The 22,305-nt window shown below is 41.3% G+C and overlaps 1 protein-coding gene across 3 annotated transcripts in view; it reads left to right on the top strand.

Annotated features, from left to right (window-relative positions):
- Positions 1-16,090, top strand: part of cntln (centlein, centrosomal protein) — a 210,402-nt gene extending 194,312 nt beyond the window's left edge. For all 3 annotated transcript variants that reach the window (XM_034188398.1, XM_034188397.1, XM_034188396.1), the window contains one exon: positions 15,651-16,090. In XM_034188398.1, the coding sequence (XP_034044289.1) occupies positions 15,651-15,761 (111 nt within the window). In that variant the 3' untranslated portion in view covers positions 15,762-16,090. The remainder of the gene's footprint in view (positions 1-15,650) is intronic.
- The last annotated feature ends 6,215 nt before the right edge of the window (positions 16,091-22,305 follow it).

Genomic DNA, 22,305 nt, shown 5'->3' with positions numbered 1-22,305 from the left:
AGACTGGGGTGGGTGACAGGACAACAGGCAAGCAGCTTGGTGAGAAGGCAGCAACTGTTATGATTATTTATTAGAAAGTGGAAGAAACACAAGATGACTGTCAAGCTTCCTCAGTCTGGGGCTCCATGCAAGATCTCACCTCGTGGGGTATGGATGATTCTGAGAAAGCTCAGAACTACACGGGAGGACAGTGGTCAGTGACCTGATGAGAGCTGGGACCATAGTCACAGATATTGCATTAGTAACACACAACGAAAAATCTTTGGAGGGAGCTGAAACTCAAAACCTGAAAGATCTGGAGAAGATCTGTATGGAGGAGTAGACCAAAATCCCTGCTGCTGTGTGCAAACTGGGTCAAGAACTACAGGAAACATCTGAACTCTGTAATTGCAAACAAAGGTTTCTGTTCCAAATATTAAGTTTTTTTCTGTTATATCAAATACTTATTTCATGTAATAACATGCAAATTGATTATTTAAAAATCATATAATGTGATTCTCCAATTTTTATTTTTTTTTAGAGTCTGTCTCTCACAGTTGACGTGTATCTACAATACACGTTACAGACCTCTCCATTCTTTGTAGATGTGAAAACTGGCAAAATCGACAGTGGATCAAATACTTATTTGCCTCACTGTATATATATGTACATATACGAGGTCTATTAGAAAAGTATCCGACCTTATTATTTTTTTCAAAAACCATATGGATTTGAATCACGTGTGATTGCATCAGACAAGCTTGAACCTTCGTGCGCATGCGTGAGTTTTTTCACGCCTGTCGGTTGCGTCATTCGCCTGTGAGCAGGCTTTGAGTGAGGAGTGGTCCAGCCCCCTCGTCGTTGTTTCATTGCCAGGAAATGGCGGAATGATTTGGGCTTTTTTTCCATCAGAATTTTTTCAGAAACTGTTAGAGACTGGCAGCTGGAAACCATTAGAAAAATTTATCTGGCTTTCGGTGAAAATGTTACGGGCTTGGTAGAGAATAAGGAGTGTTACTGTCGCTTTAAGGACGGCCCCCAGCGGCTGTGGGCCGCGCCGTGCTCCGAAGCCGCCATCGACAGGCTGAACGACCATTTCATTTCTAAACGGATGGCTGTCTGGATCCGTGACCATCGTGTGCCATTTCTCTGGTTATCACAAGAGCTGGACATCAACCATTTTCCAGCAGATTTAACTTTTAACAAGAGATTTTGTCATGGAAAGCCGAGCAGAGGCTTCGCGCGTCACGATGGATTCGCTACTGGAGCGAGACAAAACCACCTCCATTTTGGTCTCACAGGACGGCTTTGAGATGGCGTTCAGACAGCTGTCGGTGGTTTTTCCATCGAGTGATTATCCGAGAAATTGTGGATGTGCCTGGACATGCCAGAACATGTCCTGTGAGGCTTCATCACGGTGTTGCTGTGCGCATTGCGGCACCGCCGTGACACGCAAAGCCTCCGCTCCTCTTTCCATGACAAAAACTCCTGTAACAGTGGAATGTGCCGTTCATTTCCAAACTGGACGCTGTGTTTTATCCGTGACGTCGTCTGACTAGCACAGGAATTGTGAAAAGACGTGGACATCAGCACTTTTTCAGCACATTGAGACAGACTTGCGGAGGAATTCCGCCCGTCACGGCGGTGCCGCATGGCGCACAGCAACGCCATGATGAAGCCTCACAGGACATGTTCTGGCATGTCCAGGCACATCCACAATTTCTCGGATAATCACTCGATGGAAAAACACCGACAGCTGTCTGAATGCCATCTCAAAGCCGTCCTGTGAGACCAAAACGGAGGTGGTTTTGTCTCGCTCCAGTAGCGAATCCATCGTGATGCGCGAAGCCTCCGCTTGGCTTTCCATGACAAAATCTCTTGTTAAAAGTGAAATCTGCTGGAAAATGGTTGATGTCCAGCTCTTGTGATGTGAAATGGCACACGATGGTCACGGATCCAGACAGCCATCCGTTTAGAAATGAAATGGTCGTTCAGCCTGTCGATGGCGGCTTCAGAGCGCGGCGCGCCCCACAGCCGCTGGGGGCCGTCCTTAAAGCGACAGTAACACTCCTTATTCTCTACCAAGCCCGTAACATTTTCACCGAAAGCCAGATAAATTTTTCTAATGGTTTCCAGCTGCCAGTCTCTAACAGTTTCTGAAAAAATTCTGATGGAAAAAAAGCCCAAATCATTCCGCCATTTCCTGGCAATGAAACAACGTTGAGGGGGCTGGAACACTCCTCACTCAAAGCCTGCTCACAGGCGAATGACACAACCGACAGGCGTGAAAAAACTCACGCATGCGCACGAAGGTTCAAGCTTGTCTGACGCAATCATACGTGATTCAAATCCATATGGTTTTTGAAAAAAATAATAAGGTCGGATACTTTTCTAATAGACCTCGTATATAAAACATGTCCTGTTCACCGAATAATTGAGACATGTAAAGTTCTTTAATGGCTCTTGCAGATCTCTGCAGACATTTCCAAATGTAGTCACCTATCCAGTTGGACATTTTTGTTGGCAGTTCATAAAAATGGACCTTCGTCTGCACCCTCAAATTTGTTATTTTTCCGGGTCCACACCATTGGCATGATAGAAGCATCAACTTGCTCACTTACTGTTGGGAACCTTCTGGACAGTGACCTGGTTTGTTCACACAGCAGCTCACTCAGCCACTTTGTGCCAGAGAGCCGGCAGTATTAAACAGGCTTTAGTCTGTTAATAACACGACTGACACTTTTGAATATTTTGCATTGTTACATACAGTATATTTGGATTTTGTCTACACATTGCATATGTGAAAAAGAAAGTCCAGGTAGTGTACAGACAAATATTCACATGATGCTACACTAGTAAACTGGTGAGAAAACATTCAGGTCTGAGTTTATTGTGCGTTTGAAATTTGGACTATACCCTCTATATCTCATTTAGGCCCTTTCTTCATTCTTATTCATTTAGATATCCAGCGGCTTGACAGTCTCTACAACTACTCACCAATTGAGCCCTTGGAAATAATTGTGCTAACCCATTCTGAGGGAGAAGACAAAAGAGCTTGAATGATCGATCTGTTAAGGGAAAAAAAGGTGGTGTGTGTAATGCCACTATCAGACAATGGTCACTGGAGTGCTGAAACTTTGAGCTGGTCTTTGCCTTCAGGTGTGCCTGAGGCTATAGAATAGCAGTGTCATTTAATTGGCTCATAAAAACACTTTTTGCTTGCAGCCCCTGTCCTTGTCTTGGCACACGCACACACTCGTCTGTGTCGGTGGCTTTGTGTGTCAGTTCAATCCTGAAACATGTTCATGAAATCGTACCTCAACAAAACGTCTGCTCTGCAGGGCCTGTTGAATAGTAATGGATGTGAGTTATCATGGCTTAATGCTGCAGTAGTTATTTTAGTGTTGCCAAGGGGGACAAGGCCTCTTGCAAAACAGCAGTTGTGTTGCGCTGGCTAGCTTTGCCAAAGGGGACAGGGGCCAAGCAAAATCAACTGTAGCATAGCATTAGTGCCAGTTGCTAACACTGCCTGCAGCCACCCAGGGGATGCAGCAGAGCAGCTGCATCTCAGCTTACCTCACATCATCCTGCAGGGTACAGGTCCCAGCAAATGTGGCTGGGAGATGAAAGGGAATGACACTCCTCCTTGTTCCATTTGTGAGTATGTCTGAGTGTTTGTGTTTATTTGTGCCAGAAGCTGAGAATCACAAATCAGAAGCAAAGGTATTTCATCAAGTAACAGAATCTTTTATTAACAATGTGACCACAAAATAAGGCTGGTCGGTGCAGCCTAAAATATATACCACTGCATAATTACGTCCGCCAAGGACGTAATAAAATCTCTGCTTGACGATTTATCTGGCGCTTGCAATGGCCACATTCTTCTGCGTTGCTCATACTCGACATGTTTTGATTTGAGTTGATCGAAAATGGATATGGAATGGACATTGCCGCGGGAACACGGCCACTGATGGCATGAGGACTGCTGGATGACCCCTTCCCGTGGCAATCCACTGGTCTTTTTGACAATCTTCTCTTTGTCGTGCACACTGCTTTCTGACCTTTTTTTTAAATTGCAAAACAATTCAGAGTAAGCTCTCATTATTTTTCCCGATGATTCACTGGGGCAGGGTGATGACACTGAAGCCTGCTCTACCGATCATCCGGCATTGTCAAAATCTATTTCTATGGACAAATTCATGGCGTTTATACCGTACACTGTTGCTACCATCTATGTCATGACAAAGTTCTCACTTAAGGTTTGTTGGCATATCAAGATCTTGTGCTGTGCACGCCACATTGGTCCGCACATGCCTGTGCCACACCAACACTGCTGGTAGGACTACAACACTTCTTTTATTTTTTGATTGATTAAGATTAGCAATGTCATAGTTTTGATGCAAGCTCATTTTTTGTTACTCAGTTTTGGGAATTCCAACATGGTTTTGTCTTTTCCTGCTCCGTCATTGCGAACACGACCACTGTCCTACCTTGTGCCCATTGGCTGTGTCTGCAAAGATAAACGCGCCATGTTTAACAAATTTGACCTTTCCGTGTGGTGTGTGCCTCTACGATGCACATCACAGGACAGTTTGTTGCAACGTGCCACTTACACGCCAAAATTGAAGCCATGTACGCAAAATGTATTTGATGGTCGTAATGTAATCAACACTTTATAAATGTTGATGACTGGCATTGTACATTTTTATTAACTTATTATTACCAATGGATGAGTAAATGTCAGTTATGAAACAAGTTTGGAAATGAGTACTTTTTAGACCATGTTTATTTGTTTGCATTGTTTAACCATACTCCCATATTGACTCTTCTAATGATCTAGTCTCCCACTTGTTGTCCCATAGAGCCTCGTGTTGTGGCTGTGCCTCTATTTTAGTGGATTTGTTTGCATAGTTAGTGGCTCTAAGTGCAATTAGCTGATTAAGAAAGTAAGTGTGTGTGTGAGAGAGAGAGAGAGAGAGAGAGAGAGAGAGAGAGAGAGAGAGAGAGAGAGAGAGAGAGAGAGAGAGAGAGAGAATTTTCCCAGGAGGATGGGGGCAGAGGGAGATGTCTCAGCAGTTATTTCAGTGCAGTGGCTCTCTGAGGAGTAGTGCTGTGCGTTTGATGCATCCACTGCTGTTGGAACCAACTCCCATCCCTCCATTGAGCGTGAACACATTTCCATTTTTGTTTCTGCCTCCTATTACCTTTCATGAAGGTGAGAGAGAGAGGTGTCACAGTGTGACTGTTTCTGATGTTCTCTGTAGCCCTGATCTTTCCCTATTTGGACAAGATTAATTTCACATGGGGTCAGTTTATGCTATTCCAATGCATACAGATGTGTAAATATCCCATCATATCCTGTTGGAAAAGGAGGATTCTGTATTTTGTTTTGTTTTTCCTCAAGTATTGAGGCACTTGAACAGGCACTACTCATCTCCTCTTGCATATGCCTGTGCTATCACATTTGCATGAACTTTACAGTTTCCAATATGTAAACATCTCTGCACTCCTCTCATGTTGTGGATGAAGTGTCAGATGTACAGAAACAGCCTTTGAAGATAGTTTAACCAGTTCATGGTTAAACTATCTTCAAAGGCTACAGACGTCACATCAAAAAACTGACAAGAATCCAATTATGTCACTTATGAGCAATCATGCGCATCAGATGGCAAGACAGAATACCCGATGTGGAGGTGCTAAATCAAGCCAAGACAGTTAGCTTGGAAGTACTCATCACATCTGCCCAACTCAGATCGTCAGGTCACATCAGAAAGATGCCAGATGAAAGACTGCCCAAAGCAGTCTTTTATGGAGAACTTTCTCTAGCAGGCAAAAGAAGGGTGTTCAGAATATCCACTATAAGAACATGCTGAAATGGCACATAAAGAACACCAACATCTGCTCTGGTATGTGGGAAGACCAAGCAGAGACCAGCTCTGTATGGCACAGCGTCAATCACCAAAATTGAGAACAAGTGCCTACATTACTGCTAACCTGCTCATGACAGAAGACACACCACCCTGACTCACTTTGTCAGGGTAGACGGCCTTTCCGCTCAACAGCTGGACTAGCTGCACATGTATATGTAAAGTGTAGGCACACTAACCAGTCAACATTGAAATCAATGGACTGTCGATGAACCATGAACTGTATATATATATATATATATATACTGCACAACTCTCCATGATGTCAAATGCAGGTTTTCTTAAGAGCAGTTTTGAAGCTCAAGTAGTGTCACCATCTTGGCTATTCTTATTCCGCCTAAGTAAAATTATTAAGCATGGACAAGTCCATGCGTGCCTTGGGCAGGATGAAGAAAGCCTGAAAACAGGCCAATCTCAAAGAAGCTAAAGCTAACAGGCTAAGTTTGGTTCGGTGTTTTATTAATGCATACTTTTGTGTATTGGGTGGTAGTTTTCAGAATGGATGGTTTGGGTGAGGACATTAAAATTCATGATCTGCTTATTGCCTCAGTAACCATGGAGTAACAGTGGAGATACCATCACAAAGCTACTGATATCTGCTAACAGTGCCAGCATACACATTTCATGGGTCAAATATTTCAGTGAAAATACTGTAGCACAGACCTCTTAGATGTTCTGTTAGTACAATTAACTGCACAGTAAGCCTTATTTTTTGTGATATTTGGAATAAAATGTTCAGCGAGGGCAAACACAGTCAGTCCACAACAGCTAGCAGTCTCTGCTAGTGGGGCTTTGAACTCAGTTCATGAGTATACATTACCTGCCATGCCCCTATTTATTTATACCTTTGTAGCTTAAAATATCTTAAACTGATGAGTTATTACAAATTTTTTATAAAAATTAAAAATTCACTCCCTATATAGTTGCCATGAAAACCAAGACTAGCTATAGACCAAAACAGTTTTAGACCAAAACTGGATCCAGATCACCTCCAAAATTTTCTTCCAAGTCTTCCAAGGCCTAACATCAATGTGTGCTGAAAATTTGTTGAAAATCCATGAAGTAGTTTTGACGTAATCCGTCAAATCCTATATAAAGTGAAATCTTGATCCAGAATCTGGATCCCGTGTAACAGTATATTCCCCCGGGAGGGGGGGGATATCCTAGGTGTTGGAAACCGAACAGTCCCCCCCTAAAAATTGGTCCACCCTGCCTCCACTGCACATGCATCATTTTGGCGCTTAGCAGCTCATCTGAGACAGAGACTTTTCGCCCAAAGCGATCAAATGAATTAATGGGATTATTAACTATCAGATGACAAGATAAAACCTCTTAAATCATTCTAAAGTCAGTGTTACACAGAAACAAGGCTGTTTTAAGCAGAAACGAGGCAATAATCTATGACACTTTGAAATGATGGACACTCGGTGAACGCAGCAGCTAGCAGCTCCTGTAGGTGCAGCACTCTGATCGCTTCCTCAGTCTTTTATGATGAAATAATGTTGAATTTATCTGGAAATGATTATTGTACAAAAGCTTCAGATATCTGTCGCTGAGATAGATGATTACTAGTGTGCAGTTTTAAGCAGAAACAAGGTGATAATCCGTGAACCATGGCTGATGACACGTGCAGTGAAGGCAGGGCAGACCGATTTTTAGGGGGGATCGTTCGGTCTGCGACACTGGAACACCTGCAAAATTCAGTGGTGTCTTCCATGCCCTAATATCTATCTGTGGGGCAAATGTGCTGAGAATCCATGAAGTAGTTTTGACATAACCCTTCAAAGCCTATAATGAGAAATCTTGATCCAGAATCCAGATCCGGATCACCTCCAAAATTGAATGGAGTCTTCCATGGCCTAATATCTATCTGTGGTGAAATGTTTGTCAAAATCTGTGCAGTAATCATGATGTAATCCTGCTAACAAACAGACAAATAAGTAAATAAATAAATGCAGATGATTTTATTACATCCTTGGTGGACATAATTAGCAGGGGTAGTGGTTAATGTGCTTGGTTTCAGTGCGGAAGGTTCTGGGTTCAAATCCCACCCCTGCCACATTTCTCCATGTAATGTGGAGTTGCGTCGGGAAGGGCATCCGGCGTAAAACCTGTGCCAGTTCAACATGCAGATCCACCTTGGATTTGCTGTGGCGACCCCAAGTGAAAACAAGGGAGCAGCCAAAGGGACTTATTATAAATTCAAGCTTGGATTGAGTACATACAACATGTAGTTGTATGTACAGTAAATAACTCATTCCAGTTATTTGTTGTTGTGATTGATGAAGGAAGTGTTGTTGGGGCTCACATGCTTATCAGCAGTGTTGAAAAACACGTCTGAGTGTCACCATTGGGGTGGGTAAGTGCTGGACCTTCCTGTTAAATCGAACCTTTATCTTGCATTTTTGTAACTATTACAGACTAACTACAACTAAATCTAATCCCATCCAAATAGGGCTTTAGACTTTTTGGAAATTAATTTAATGGTGGTTTCAAATCATGAAACAGAGTTTTTCTGTTTTTAAAAGATCTTGGCTTCAAACCTAATTACAACATGTGTTGTGTGTGTTAATTACACCGAAGCATCACAGTACATGCAGTTTATTATAGCATTTTATGCTTGTGTGCTTCAGTACTGTGTGTTTTAATATTCTCTTTTAAGAGATTTACAAGATTAAACTTTAATGATATTTAAGTCATTTTCATTATCGCCAGTCCACTTCTCATCTCATGCTGTGACATTAGAAATTGTCCAGGGAATGAATTTGCTTCCCTGGCTTGAAAAAGGCACTGTAAAAAGCTGCACATAGCTGAAGTGAATATTTATTGGTTGCACGCTATGCATGCTTGCCTTTGAACAGCTGCCCTAATGACCACAAAATCATATGTTGATTTGGAGAAAAACAAAAAAACAAAATAAGCCAGAACTCTGAGGAGCATCCTGCCGTCTGCAGTGATGCCGGTAACGCGTTACTCAGTAACGCGTTACTCTAATCTGACCACTTTTTTTAGTAACGAGTAATCTAACGCGTTAATCTTTCTAAATCAGTAATCAGATTAAAGTTACTTCTCCAAGTCACTGTGCGTTACTATTATTTTTGCATTATGGGTCGACAGCAGCATTAAACTTGGTCTGTGGGCAGGGGGTCGGGTTCGACTGAACTGCCCACTTTAAGCGAGCTGTGAGCTTTTCATCCGCGTTTTTCTGCAACAGCTACGACTTATCCTCACCAGCACACCTGCACTGAGCTTTACAAAGACATTTTTATGCTTTTTTTTCTCTGAGCCGCTCCGTATCTGCTGCTAAAAACAGCTGATCCTCCGCGACGCGTCAACAACTAACACTATTTTCCACTCAAATGCACCTAAACTCTCTTTCTGGGGACCACATGATGTGAAAACGCAATAAAACTTTCTTACCTGTAAATCTGGTCATGTTTTCTGAATAAATGTTATCCATTCTTTGTGCTCAAACGCCAAAGCAGGGGCGAATCCAGATTGAATGGGGGCGTGGGGCAGGGATGTGCCCCCCTCACAACACCCCTAGATTAAAGGTCCAGTTTTGAAGCCTTTTTTTACTACAATTACTAATACTACTTAAAATAATAATAATTTCGACAAGTAAAATGTTTAGAGAGAATCTAATTGTTAGAAAAATGTTAGAATGAATTTAATAGTTACATTTATAAACAATGTAGGTTAGAAATTGCAAGTTTTACTGTTACAGTGCTGTCAACAGTTAAATATGAGGTCAAGAAAGAGGTCTTTATTTTACTTTTTATAAAACAAGTATTTATTTTCATTGAAGCCAAGAAAGGATGACTATAAAGCGAGTTTTGGCAAAACAAGTATCATTGTCATGTTGAGGTGGCAGAGGGTTGTTGTCGGCAGCTGGGGAAAGTAACTAAAAAGTAACTAGTAATGTAACTTAGTTACTTTTCCAATTGAGTAATCAGTAAAGTAACTAAGTTACTTTTTCAAGGAGTAATCAGTAATCAGTAATTGGATTACTTTTTCAAAGTAACTGTGGCAACACTGGCCGTCTGTCACACTTTGTTTTAACCTCTCTATGAATTCGTCGACCCTTCGAAACGAGTCACAAGGTCTCTCTACTCAGGCTTTGTGATTGGAGAAAATAAAGTATATGTCTGTTTTGATCCTTTTACCTTTCTCAGAATTAATGGTACAGTAGACTAGTATTGAATTGCTCATTAATTTCTAGACCTCAAGGTGTATCTATGTAAATCCCTTCAACTAGCACGATGTTACATCTCTGTCCAAATTATTAACTTTTGTCACTTTCCAAAGCAATTGTCAGGACTGGGAGCATGCGCTGGGGCTGTGCAACACCGCATCCACCACATCGCATAATTCCTTTGGATGCCAACCACCCAGGCAGCCAATCAGTGCCTACATCTCGAAAGTAACCATTTATCTGCAAAAATGAAAAATCTTACATATTATGAAATGTTTACGTTGTCTTATGTTAAGTGTGGAGTGGATTGCCTTCTCCAGCCTGCTTGTTTGGATTTTTTTTTTTTTTTTTTTTTATCTGGGTGGGGGGTCAGCTTCACTGGGCTCAGGCAGCTTATATAGGCCACAATTAATCTTTTGTGTGTATACAATTAATTATTTTGCCACAAGCACCTGCTGAATTTGAAACAACAAAAACGTTGTGTAATTTCTGACGGTACTTGAACGCAGCGGCAACAGCAGCTCCTGCGTGCGCTTATTATTTTTTATTAAATATAACAATATGAATGTAGGAATGACAATCCAGCCCTTATGTAAATGTGACAACAGGTAGATAATTCAAAAGATTATATAAAGAGCTGTTCTGGAAGCCAGAATTCATGTTGTGGATCAGCTGCAGCTGGTGGAAATAACCTCACATGGGGAGTCAATGCGCGTTCACACTGACTGATCAATTTACTGCTCTAATATATTCAGTCATCTTTACACTTGTATTTTTCCCCCTTTTGACAGTTTTCTGCTATAAATCAATATATATATAGCTTAGTAATAACGTAATACAGTGATAGAACCGTGACCACGGCACACCAGAGGTTTTTTTTTTTTATTATTATTGGAGCATGATGGAGCACACAGCATGCCATCATACAGTGTGGATTCTGATGACAAAGGAGTTGATCCCTCTTTTGTTCTGCATGAGGAACCAGAGCAGGTGTGTCCACCGACGTGCACACAGATCTCCACAGCTTCTGTTTGCAGTTTCTCCAGGACTCAGGTGCTATGAGCTCCATCCCAGGGCAGAGTCCTGTAACTCAGAGATGCAGACCCACACTACTCCAGCTGTGGCTTCCAGGCGCGTTTCATATTAAAGCGTCGAGATCAGCATTAGCTTCGGTTTTGTTAAGTTCCTCTTTCATCCCTTTTGCGCTCTTGCTTTGCAGGCTGTTCGGTGACAACCCCTGGCAAAAATTATGGAATCACCGGCCTCGGAGGATGTTCATTCAGTTGTTTTATTTTGTAGAAAAAAAGCAGATCACAGACATGACACAAAACTAAAGTAATTTCAAATGGCAACTATCTTGCTTTAAGAAACACTATAAGAAATCAAGAAAAAAAATTGTGGCAGTCAGTAACGGTTACTTTTTTAGACCAAGCAGAGGGAAAAAAAATATGGACTCACTCAATTCTGAGGAATAAATTATGGAATCACCCTGTAAATTTTCATCCCCAAAACTAACACCTGTATCAAATCAGATCTGCTCGTTACTCTGCATCTAAAAAGGAGTGATCACACCTTGGAGAGCTGTTGCACCAAGTGGACTGACATGAATCATGGCTCCAACACGAGAGATGTCAATTGAAACAAAGGAGAGGATTATCAAACTCTTAAAAGAGGGTAAATCATCACGCAATGTTGCAAAAGATGTTGGTTGTTCACAGTCAGCTGTGTCTAAACTCTGGACCAAATACAAACAACATGGGAAAGTTATTAAAGGCAAACATAGTGGTAGACCAAGGAAGACATCAAAGCGTCAAGATAGAAAACTTAAAGCAATATGTCTCAAAAATTGAAAATGCACAACAAAACAAATGAGGAACGTATGGGAGGAAACTGGAGTCAACGTCTGTGACCAAACTGTAAGAAACCGCCTAAAGGAAATGGGATTTACATACAGAGAAGCTAAACGAAAGCCATCATTAACACCTAAACAGAAAAAAACAAGGTTACAATGGGCTAAGGAAAAGCAATCGTGGATTGTGGATGACTGGATGAAAGTCATTCAGTGATGAATCTCGAATCTGCATTGGGCAAGGTGATGATGCTGGAACTTTTGTTTGGTGCCGTTCCAATGAGATTTATAAAGATGACTGCCTGAAGAGAACATGTAAATTTCCACAGTCATTGATGATATGGGGCTGCATGTCAGGTAAAGGCACTGGGGAGATGGCTGTCATTACATCATCAATAAATGCACAAGTTTACGTTGATGTTTTGGATACTTTTCTTATCCCATCTATTGAAAGGATGTTTGGGGATGATGAAATCATTTTTCAAGATGATAATGCATCTTGCTATAGAGCAAAAACTGTGAAAACATTCCTTGCAAAAAGACACATAGGGTCAATGTCATGGCCTGCAAACAGTCCGGATCTTAATCCAATTGAAAATCTTTGGTGGAAGTTGAAGAAAATGGTCCATGACAAGGCTCCAACCTGCAAAGCTGATCTGGCAACAGCAATCAGAGAAAGTTGGAGCCAGATTGATGAAGAGTACTGTTTGTTACTCATTAAGTCCATGCCTCAGAGACTGCAAGCTGTTATAAAAGCCAGAGGTGGTGCAACAAAATACTAGTGATGTGTTGGAGCGTTCTTTTGTTTTTCATGATTCCATAATTTTTTCATCAGAATTGAGTGATTCCATATTTTTTTCCCTCTGCTTGGTCTAAAAAAGTAACCGTTATTGACTGCCACAATTTTTTTTTCCTGATTTCTTATAGTGTTTCTTAAAGCCAGAAAGTTGCCATTTGAAATTACTTTAGTTTTGTGTCATGTCTGTGATCTGCTTTTTTTCTACAAAATTAAACAACTGAATGAACATCCTCCGAGGCCGGTGATTCCATAATTTTTGCCAGGGGTATAAAGCTCTTTCGTCCACCTTTTGTGACTTTTTTTCCGTTTTCCCTTCATTCAGGAATCGTCGTGTGACTGGGCCATAACATTCCCTCACAATGTAAAGTCGCTCTCACACGGAAGACGTATGTGTGGCATGTTAGTGGCAAGCATTTGCGTGCTATATTTGCCACACACACACACCACAACTGCCAGCATGTGCGCAGTGTGTGACTGCAGCATGGGCATGTGACGTCTATGTATGCACGTCGTTCGGTGGCATTTAGCATAGTGCATTATCTGCTAATTCCTGACCACCAGTGTGTCTATTTTGTCATGAATTTGAAGTTTCTGAATGCTAAATAAATGGTAAATGGACTGCATTTATATAGCGCTTTTCCATCTCCATCAGACGCTCAAAGTGCTTTACAATTATGCCTCACATTCACACAAACACACTCACACACCGATGTCAAGGTACTGCCATGCAAGGCACTCAATACACACTGGGAGCAACTTGGTGATTTTCTGGTCATGCTGGGGTTTGAACTGAGGATCCTCTGGTCTAAAGCCCAATGCTTAACCACTAGAGCCCTGATCTGTTGCTTTCCAGCCTGTCACCCAGATGGTGTGTGCGTGGTAACCTAGTGACAGGTAAAGCCTAAAACTCACAGCAAACGTCGCACTTGTATTACAGCTGCGTTATGTGGTGATTTTTGTTGAGTGTCCATGTTAGCAGATTAAATCTTACAGACAGCCAGCATGACGTGTCCCAGAAGAGCGTGTTGTGTCACATGAGCCAGTCCCCTTGAGAGAATAGACCCTGTCACCCATTTTTTCCACATATTAGCTAAATAAACTGAAAATTGGTAAACACACAGCCATGAACTCACAGCCATAAAAAATATAAATATTTTCTAGCCATTTTAGTAACAGAAAAAGTCACAAGACTGTTGTTCAGTTATAAAAAGTCACTTTCTGCTGCTTCCGACCGCTCTTTAACCCACATGGCACTCTGTGATTCAACAGCTGGTTTGCAAAATTTATCTAAAAGGATGGAGTTGGTGGTGAGTCTACATGCACTTTTTAAAGTTTATATATTAAATTATTATATGATATGGGATTTTGCCAACTTCTGATTGGCTCATTTGCCACTTTCCGGCTGTACCACATGCTGAGTTGACCGCTGGTGGAGCCGAGTAGACTGCGCGTGCGAAATGAGTACACCTTGCGTGCAGCGTAGCGCTAGCTAATTGAGCGACGCCTTCTATCAATAAGGACCAATCAAATAACGCGATACAACGCCTACTTTGGCTGTCAGTTTGTTGACAAGATGGCAGAAGACAGGTTTGGGTCTGTTAGTGACGCAGACTTAAAACGAATTTTACACGAAAAAGATGCAAAGAACACCCGCAGAAATACACAGTCAGCAGCCAACCTGTTTCGCAAGTACGTCACTCAAAAGAGACATGCGCCCAACTTTGAAATTTATGACAAACGGATGCTTGACAGAGTATTTGGTCCATTTTACACGGAAGCTAGACAGGCGAATGGCAAACTTTATAAGAAAACAAGCCTGATGACTCTTCGTCATGGACTTAACAGGCATCTCCAGTCGATCGATGGGATGTCAGTTGGTGCAGTATGACAGTAATAATAAAGAGTTGAAACTTGAGATTGATTTTTCAGTTTTAGTATGTTTGACAAACTCCCAGTTTTCTTGCTTACTATATAATAAAGCAGTTATAGACTTTTGATTTCGGTGTACCCGTGATTATGCGGACCTACCCTTACCAAAAAGTAGTACATGCAAGTGTGTTTCAAGTATACTTCCAGTTTACTTTTTATATACTTATCAGTACTATTTTTTGGTAAGGGTAGTCAGGATGGGGTTCACATAATCATGGGTAAACCTCGTCAAAAGTCTATAATTGTATAATGTGTCTGTGTCTTTCAGGTAGGTGCTGTCAGGTACACAGCTGTACTGCTGAGCGCCCCCCCCCCCCCCAAAAAAAAAAAAAACACACACACAAGAAAATCCCAAAGTGAGTGCGCGTGAAAGGGGCTTAAAACATTATAGCAGATCAAGAGGGTGAAATCAAATTCATTATCAAAGACAAATGATTGGGAAAGAGTGAGCAGTGACTTGCCACAAACGCATCTGAAATGCTGCATGATATAATTGCACACATGCGTGACTGTTGCATATGATACGCGTACCCAGCGTGACGTGGCCATAACAGTTGCAGTGTGTTACAGGGGTGAGGGGAAACAGCACGACAAGTGTAATTGTGTGGCGAGTGTTTTGAACATGACCATGAACTTGAAGTGTCAGCAGGTACCTGTACTCAGTACTTAGCAATCATACGTTACAAGCCTGGAAGAAAGAAAAACCTAGAATTGTGTTTTATGTAGGCTGTGCTGTAAATTTCTTTGTCAAATCAATGAATGCAGGTGGTTCTTCAGACGTTTTCCAGAGTCCTCAGGCCCTCATCAGAGAGTCTTTTATTCTCACAAAACAGCACATAAGCTCTCTAAAAAGTTGCCAGGTGTCAGAAAGATGACCTTTTTTTTGTAATAATGATGCATTTGTGTGTTTTCCTCATTTGCTCCACCACCACCACCCCTGCACCCTCTTCCTCTCCCTGCCCTCCCCTGCAGATCCCCTCTGCTAGCCAGCTAATGGAGGCTGTGCGTGTGAAGATGAAGGAGAGGAAAGTGCTGACAGAAGAGCTGGCTACGATCGCAACACCAGTCAGCGAAAACGCCTGACTCCCTGGGCTGAGGCTGAGAAAACTGTCATCCTCTTCTTTTTTCTCCCTCCCTTCTTTTCTCTCCGTGGTCCTTACTCAGTGGGAGCTGGGCTGAGCCAAGCTGAGCCGGAGCAGCAGAACCAATATTTTTGAGAGAAGCGCTGTCTACTCACTCTAGGCCACTGGCTCAACACAGCAGCCGAGCTTTTGTAAATGAGCCCTGGACATCTGTGTTAGCGCTCAGCGTGCTATGTTGGACAGGGCCCTTTAGTGCCGAGCTAATTTACAGCGCAGCCACTCTCTCCATTCGCACGGCAGAACTCGGGTGATAAGGCAATTGCTTACACCAGTCTTGGACTTTTTTTTAATTTATGCCTTTTCCCTTAATTTACTTGGCATCTCAAGGACCTTAGGGTACAACAACTTGACCTGGCAATGCCAAGTCGACACTTTGAGAAAGTCAAATGCGAAGCATAGAGCAGAATATTCCCTGTAAGGAGTGAGATCCATTTATCAGGCCCGACTCTTCTGCTCACAGTCATCCTCTTGAATAACTGAAGCCCAATCAGTTTCATTCATTACAGCACACTGCAAAAATACAAAATTGTACCAAGTATACTTATCCACTTTCCAGTCAAACTATCCCGTCTCCACTTAATATGAGACACAATCACTGAACAAGCAAAATTTCAGCAAGATATAAAGACTAGTTTTTAGATGATGGATTTTTAGTCTGAAGTTCGGTCATCTGTGGGGAGCTCGGAGTACAGTCACTGCTCCTTCACGTTGAAAGGAGCCAGCTCAGGTGGTTCGGGCATCTGGTAAGAATGTCTCCTGAGCGCCTCCCTAGGGAGGTGTTCCAGGCACGTCCATCTGGGAGGAGACCCTGGGGAAGACCCAGGACTAGGTGGAGAGATTATATCTCCACACTGCCCTGGGAACGCCTCGGGATCCCTCAGTCACAGGTGGTCAATGTGGCACGGGAAAGAGAAGTCTGGGGTCCCCTGCTGGAGCTGTTGCCCCCGTGAGTCAAACCGGGAAAAGACTCTTGGAAACATCTTGTTTTTAGTCATAACTAATTAAACAAGTTTGTTTATTTATTTATTTAGACTCACCATAAGATTTATTATTTGCAGTGTTATTTGCAGTGGTGGGCAGCGCGGTGGCTTAGTGGTTAGCACCGTTACTTCATAGCAAGAAGGTTGTGGGTTCGCTTCCCACCTGCGGCCTTTCTGTATGGAGTTTGCATGTCCTCTCTGTGTCTGCGTGTGGTCCCTGTGTGCTCCAGCATCCTCCCACTTCCAAATACATGCAGGTTAGGTGAATTGGAAACTTTAAATTGGCTGTAGGTGTGAGTGAATGTGTTTGTCAGTCTACATAAGCCCCTCCAATAAACTGGCATCCTGTCCAGAGTGTGCCTCACCTCATGCCCTTTGACTGCTGGGGTAGGCTGGTATATGTAGAAAATCGATGGATGGATTTTCAGTACTGGCCACAGTTCAGTTAATCAGCGAACTGCTAATGATGTACACTACAAAGCTACAACATGTTAAAATTTCAGCTCTTTAGGCCTATTTTAGAGCAATAAAATATCACTTTAGCTTTATCACAGTAAACTTTTCAGTTAGCAGTTATTGAAGCAGAATTTAATTTCATGTAGTTTTTAGGATTCTGTTTTGTTTTGTTTTTTGTTTGTTGTTTTTTTTCTCTTTTTAAAAGTTAAAAACACTTTTTTATCTAAAATAAATAAATGAAGAAAATAAATCTGCCACTGGAACAAGACAAAATTCACTTTCTTAAAGCTGAGAAATCTTTTGACCTTTGCTTTATTATTATTTGGAAGTGGTACAACCAGTCTGTAACATTTGATGGTCCCAAATGAAGCACACCAGGAACTAAAAAATTTAGTTCTTTGACTGGATGCCTGAGGCAGGCTCCAAAAGTGAAGAGGTTTAGAGGAGAAAAAAAATGTATACAACCTGGTACCAAAAAAGAGGTTTTGATGACTATGGCGAGTTCTTCCCTCCATGACAACTGTACAGGAGATGATTTTTTTTTCTAACTTCTTACCTTTTAAGCCATAAAGCTATGCATAATTAGGGGCGTGGCTGCTTTGAGTGACAGCTAGTGGTCTCTCAGCTCAGAGGCCGCTGGCTGCAGGTGCTAAACGTTTTGGGGGGACTGTTTCTGTCAGTTTGAGCATTTCATTGCAAATATCTGTTATAATATGGCTTGTGTGATTAGATCACCTAACAGGTAATCTGAGAGGTCTGTGTGCCACAATTTCCATTGTTACATATAGTTGTGTTTAATTCTTTTTTTCTTTATTTGTTCTGGTATTAAAGTAGTTATTTTACTTAGGATTGTATCCTTAGTTTTATTTTCTTTTTCTCTCTTCTCTTTTGGAATTTGCCTGTGCTGGAATGTGCATGTCGAACTGGATTTAACCAGTTTTACCACTTAGGACAAAGAGATTCAGATTACATTATAAATCATACATGTACCGTTATTGCGCAGGTCACGGGCAGGGGGTGAGACCTCCGTCAAATGCCCACGGGGACCAATAAAGGAAGGATTTTGCGAAATAAGGTCCGCCTTTGTCACGTCTAGGTTGTACTTTATAAAAACTGTTTGTGTCCATTGCTCGGGGTTCTGAAAGAGCGGATCTCGTCTGTGAGAGACATTCTCCAGAACCCAGGCCTGATTTTTCACTGTGACTTCAAATAAATTTAAAAGTGCGGAATAGTTTGAGTTTGTACTTTTTGAGGGGTAGTATTACAGAAAGAGCCGGGGAAAATAACACCACTGAGTGAAATTATCGGGTAATTTAATTAAAAGTGCTAAAGGCGTTGGCACTTTTAGCAGCTATCGGTAGCATGATCTGTTCAGTCCAGTTAATCAGTGATGCTGAGAAACTAAGCAGGTCATCATTTTTAATGCCCACACCAAAGTAGATGTTATGAGAAGCACTGTGCAGTCCCCAAAATGATTTCATAAATACCTAACCAAGGTTAGCCTGTTAGTTTAGTGTGTTTTTAACTTGAAAATGGAGTATGTTCAGGCTTCATTTGTCATGCACAGTGTCACCCACCTCCACATCTTCATCTTATCCAAATTGGCAGAGTATGCGCTGTCAACATGCCGACACCTAAAGCAGCCAATTGTGGATGTCATATCGGCTCTGGGTGATGTCACCTGTCCAGTATATACAACCCCTGGCAAAAATTATGGAATCACCGGCCTCGGAGGATGTTCATTCAGTTGTTTAATTTTGTAGAAAAAAAGCAGATCACAGACATGACACAAAACTAAAGTCATTTCAAATGGCAACTTTCTGGCTTTAAGAAACACTATAAGAAATCAAGAAAAAAAGATTGTGGCAGTCAGTAACGGTTACTTTTTTAGACCAAGCAGAGGAAAAAAATATGGAATCACTCAATTCTGAGGAAAAAATTATGGAATCACCCTGTAAATTTTCATCCCCAAAACTAACACCTGCATCATATCAGATCTGCTCGTTAGTCTGCATCTAAAAAGGAGTGATCACACCTTGGAGAGCTGTTGCACCAAGTGGACTGACATGAATCATGGCTCCAACACGAGAGATGTCAATTGAAACAAAGAGGATTATCAAACTCTTAAAAGAGAGTAAATCATCACGCAATGTTGCAAAAGATGTTGGTTGTTCACAGTCATCTGTGTCTAAACTCTGGACCAAATACAAACAACATGGGAAGGTTGTTAAAGGCAAACATACTGGTAGACCAAGGAAGACATCAAAGCGTCAAGACAGAAAACTTAAAGCAATATGTCTCAAAAATCGAAAAATGTACAACAAAACAAATGAGGAACGAATGGGAGGAAACTGGAGGAAACTGGAGTCAACGTCTGTGACCGAACTGTAAGAAACCGGCTAAAGGAAATGGGATTTACATACAGAAAAGCTAAACGAAAGGCATCATTAACACCTAAACAGAAAAAAACAAGGTTACAATGGGCTAAGGAAAAGCAATTGTCGACTGTGGATGACTGGATGAAAGTCATATTCAGTGATGAATCTCGAATCTGCATTGGGCAAGGTGATGATGCTGGAACTTTTGTTTGGTGCCGTTCCAATGAGATTTATAAAGATGACTGCCTGAAGAGAACATGTAAATTTCCACAATCATTGATGATATGGGGCTGCATGTCAGGTAAAGGCACTGGGGAGATGGCTGTCATTACATCATCAATAAATGCACAAGTTTACGTTGATGTTTTGGATTCTTTTCTTATCCCATCTATTGAAAGGATGTTTGGGGATGATGAAATCATATTTCAAGATGATAATGCATCTTGCCATAGAGCAAAAACTGCAAAAACATTCCTTGCAAATAGACACATAGGGTCAATGTCAATGAGCAGATCTGATTTGATGCAGGTGTTAATTTGGGGGATGAAAATTTACAGGGTGATTCCATAATTTTTTCCTCAGAATTGAGTGATTCCATATTTTTTTCCTCTGCTTGGTCTAAAAAAGTAACCGTTACTGACTGCCACAATCTTTTTTTCTTGATTTCTTATAGTGTTTCTTAAAGCCAGAAAGTTGCCATTTGAAATGACTTTAGTTTTGTGTCATGTCTGTGATCTGCTTTTTTTCTACAAAATTAAACAACTGAATGAACATCCTCTGAGGCCGGTGATTCCATAATTTTTGCCAGGGGTTGTATACACAGTCTATGATTACAACAAAGCAGTTTAAAACTCTTATGGTGAGTCAAAAAAAGCATGTTTCTTCTCAAATCAAGATGTTTCCAAGACACTTTCACTGAAGATTTTTAAGATGTGTTTATCTTAAAAACAAGTCTTTATACTTTACTGAAATTTAACTTAAATTATTGTCTTACATTAAGTGTGGATTTCATATTTTGACAAGAAAATATACAAATATACTTGCCTTTTGGCAGAGTACACATCAAGGTAATCACTGTGTTTTATATCCAACAGAAAAACATAATTTAATAATGTATCAACTTATGGATTTAATTTTGTTGATTATTTGTTTTAGTTGGCAAATCTGATCTTTTTTTTTTCCCTGTAAAATGTTAATTAAAAACAGAAATTGTGTTTTGGTGTATACTTTATTTGCTTTGATGACTCCTTCCATGGTGTTTCTGTTCAGTGCTCTTGCATGTTGTTGAGTGCAGCATTTGGAAGGCCTGATAGCAAGGATGCTCTGGTGGACAGCGGGGTTCTTGCACTTCTCTCATGATTGACAGCCAACGGTTGGCATGGTTCCTGTCTGTAACAAGTGACCCCTGCTGTTGACATCATTAAGAAGGGCTACATGTGACACCCACAGCACAGAACCGTGCTGCGTTTGAAGGTGTGATTCTATCCTTGACATGCCTACATATCCTCCCCTTTTTTTTTTTAATTCCTCTCTCATTCAGTTTGAATATTATAATCCTGGTCTCCTCTGTCCTTGAGTTGACATCTTACACCAGAGACTACACACACTTTCCCTCAACCCTTCAAATCATTTTTTCCTCCTTTCTGTACCCCTTCTAGCTTTTATTTTCCTTCTAGTTTTTGTTTTTTAATGTATAATTAACAATGGTGTGAAGCCGCCTCCATTCAGGAATTAAAAAGAAATCATTTCACTTTTTAATCCCCCTCCTTTCTCAAATATATGCTAATGATGTCGTTTTCCTTTATCTTTTTATAATAAAGGATTAGGCCAGCACTGTCTCTAGCTGTAACTCGGGGACCAATTTAGCTGGGATCCAGGAGAGACAAACCCTGGTGGTTAATTACCATTCATTAACATAGTTTGCATCTTTTCTTCTTCTCCAATACCCAGGAGCAGACTATTGTCAATATTTGTCCCATATAATTTTCTGCACTTTTTTCCAGTCACTGTCCTCCAGCGTAATGCAGCTAATGACAAACATTAATAACTCGGAGAAATCCGGTGGCGCAGTGGGTAAAGAAGAGCAAAACATCAGTGCCACGCAAATGATCCTGGGGCCCGCGCACTCGCGTTTCCTTTATTTATTTTACTCCGGTACCTGCTCTGTCTGTCTCTTGCTCGCTACCCTTTTAGTATGTAATGCATAGTCAACATGTTTGCTGGCTCAGCTCCGCCATCCGGCCTCAGCTGACACACTCGCACTATTTCTGTGACATATTCAAATGCAGGCCCCCTCAGCTGGTACTCCCTTGGGGTTAATTAACCTGGCCTTGCCACTGACACTCCCTCAGTGAAGACATTAAAACGATCTTGAAAACATCCTTCAAACAACCAATCCCCTGACACACACACACACACACTTACTCACTCCCATATCTTCAACTGTGTAGGAATGGCACGCCATACTATTTCTTTTCTGTCACTCTCTTCTTGTCTTCCTTGCTTTTCTTGTACAGCTCTCATTAAGAGAGGCTTCCTGTGGGAATTTCTTTGATCAGTAATTCCAAATGCAAACTTTTTCTTCCTTCTCTTTTTATTCATTCCAGTACAAGTGTGTGTCACTTTTTGCATCTGTCTTGTGCAGTTTCTCACAGTAACTTATGTTTAAATC

Source organism: Thalassophryne amazonica, chromosome 15 (genome assembly GCF_902500255.1).
Source record: "Thalassophryne amazonica chromosome 15, fThaAma1.1, whole genome shotgun sequence".
Classification (NCBI taxonomy): Eukaryota; Metazoa; Chordata; class Actinopteri; order Batrachoidiformes; family Batrachoididae; genus Thalassophryne; species Thalassophryne amazonica.
This window is presented reverse-complemented; position numbering and strand designations above follow the sequence as displayed.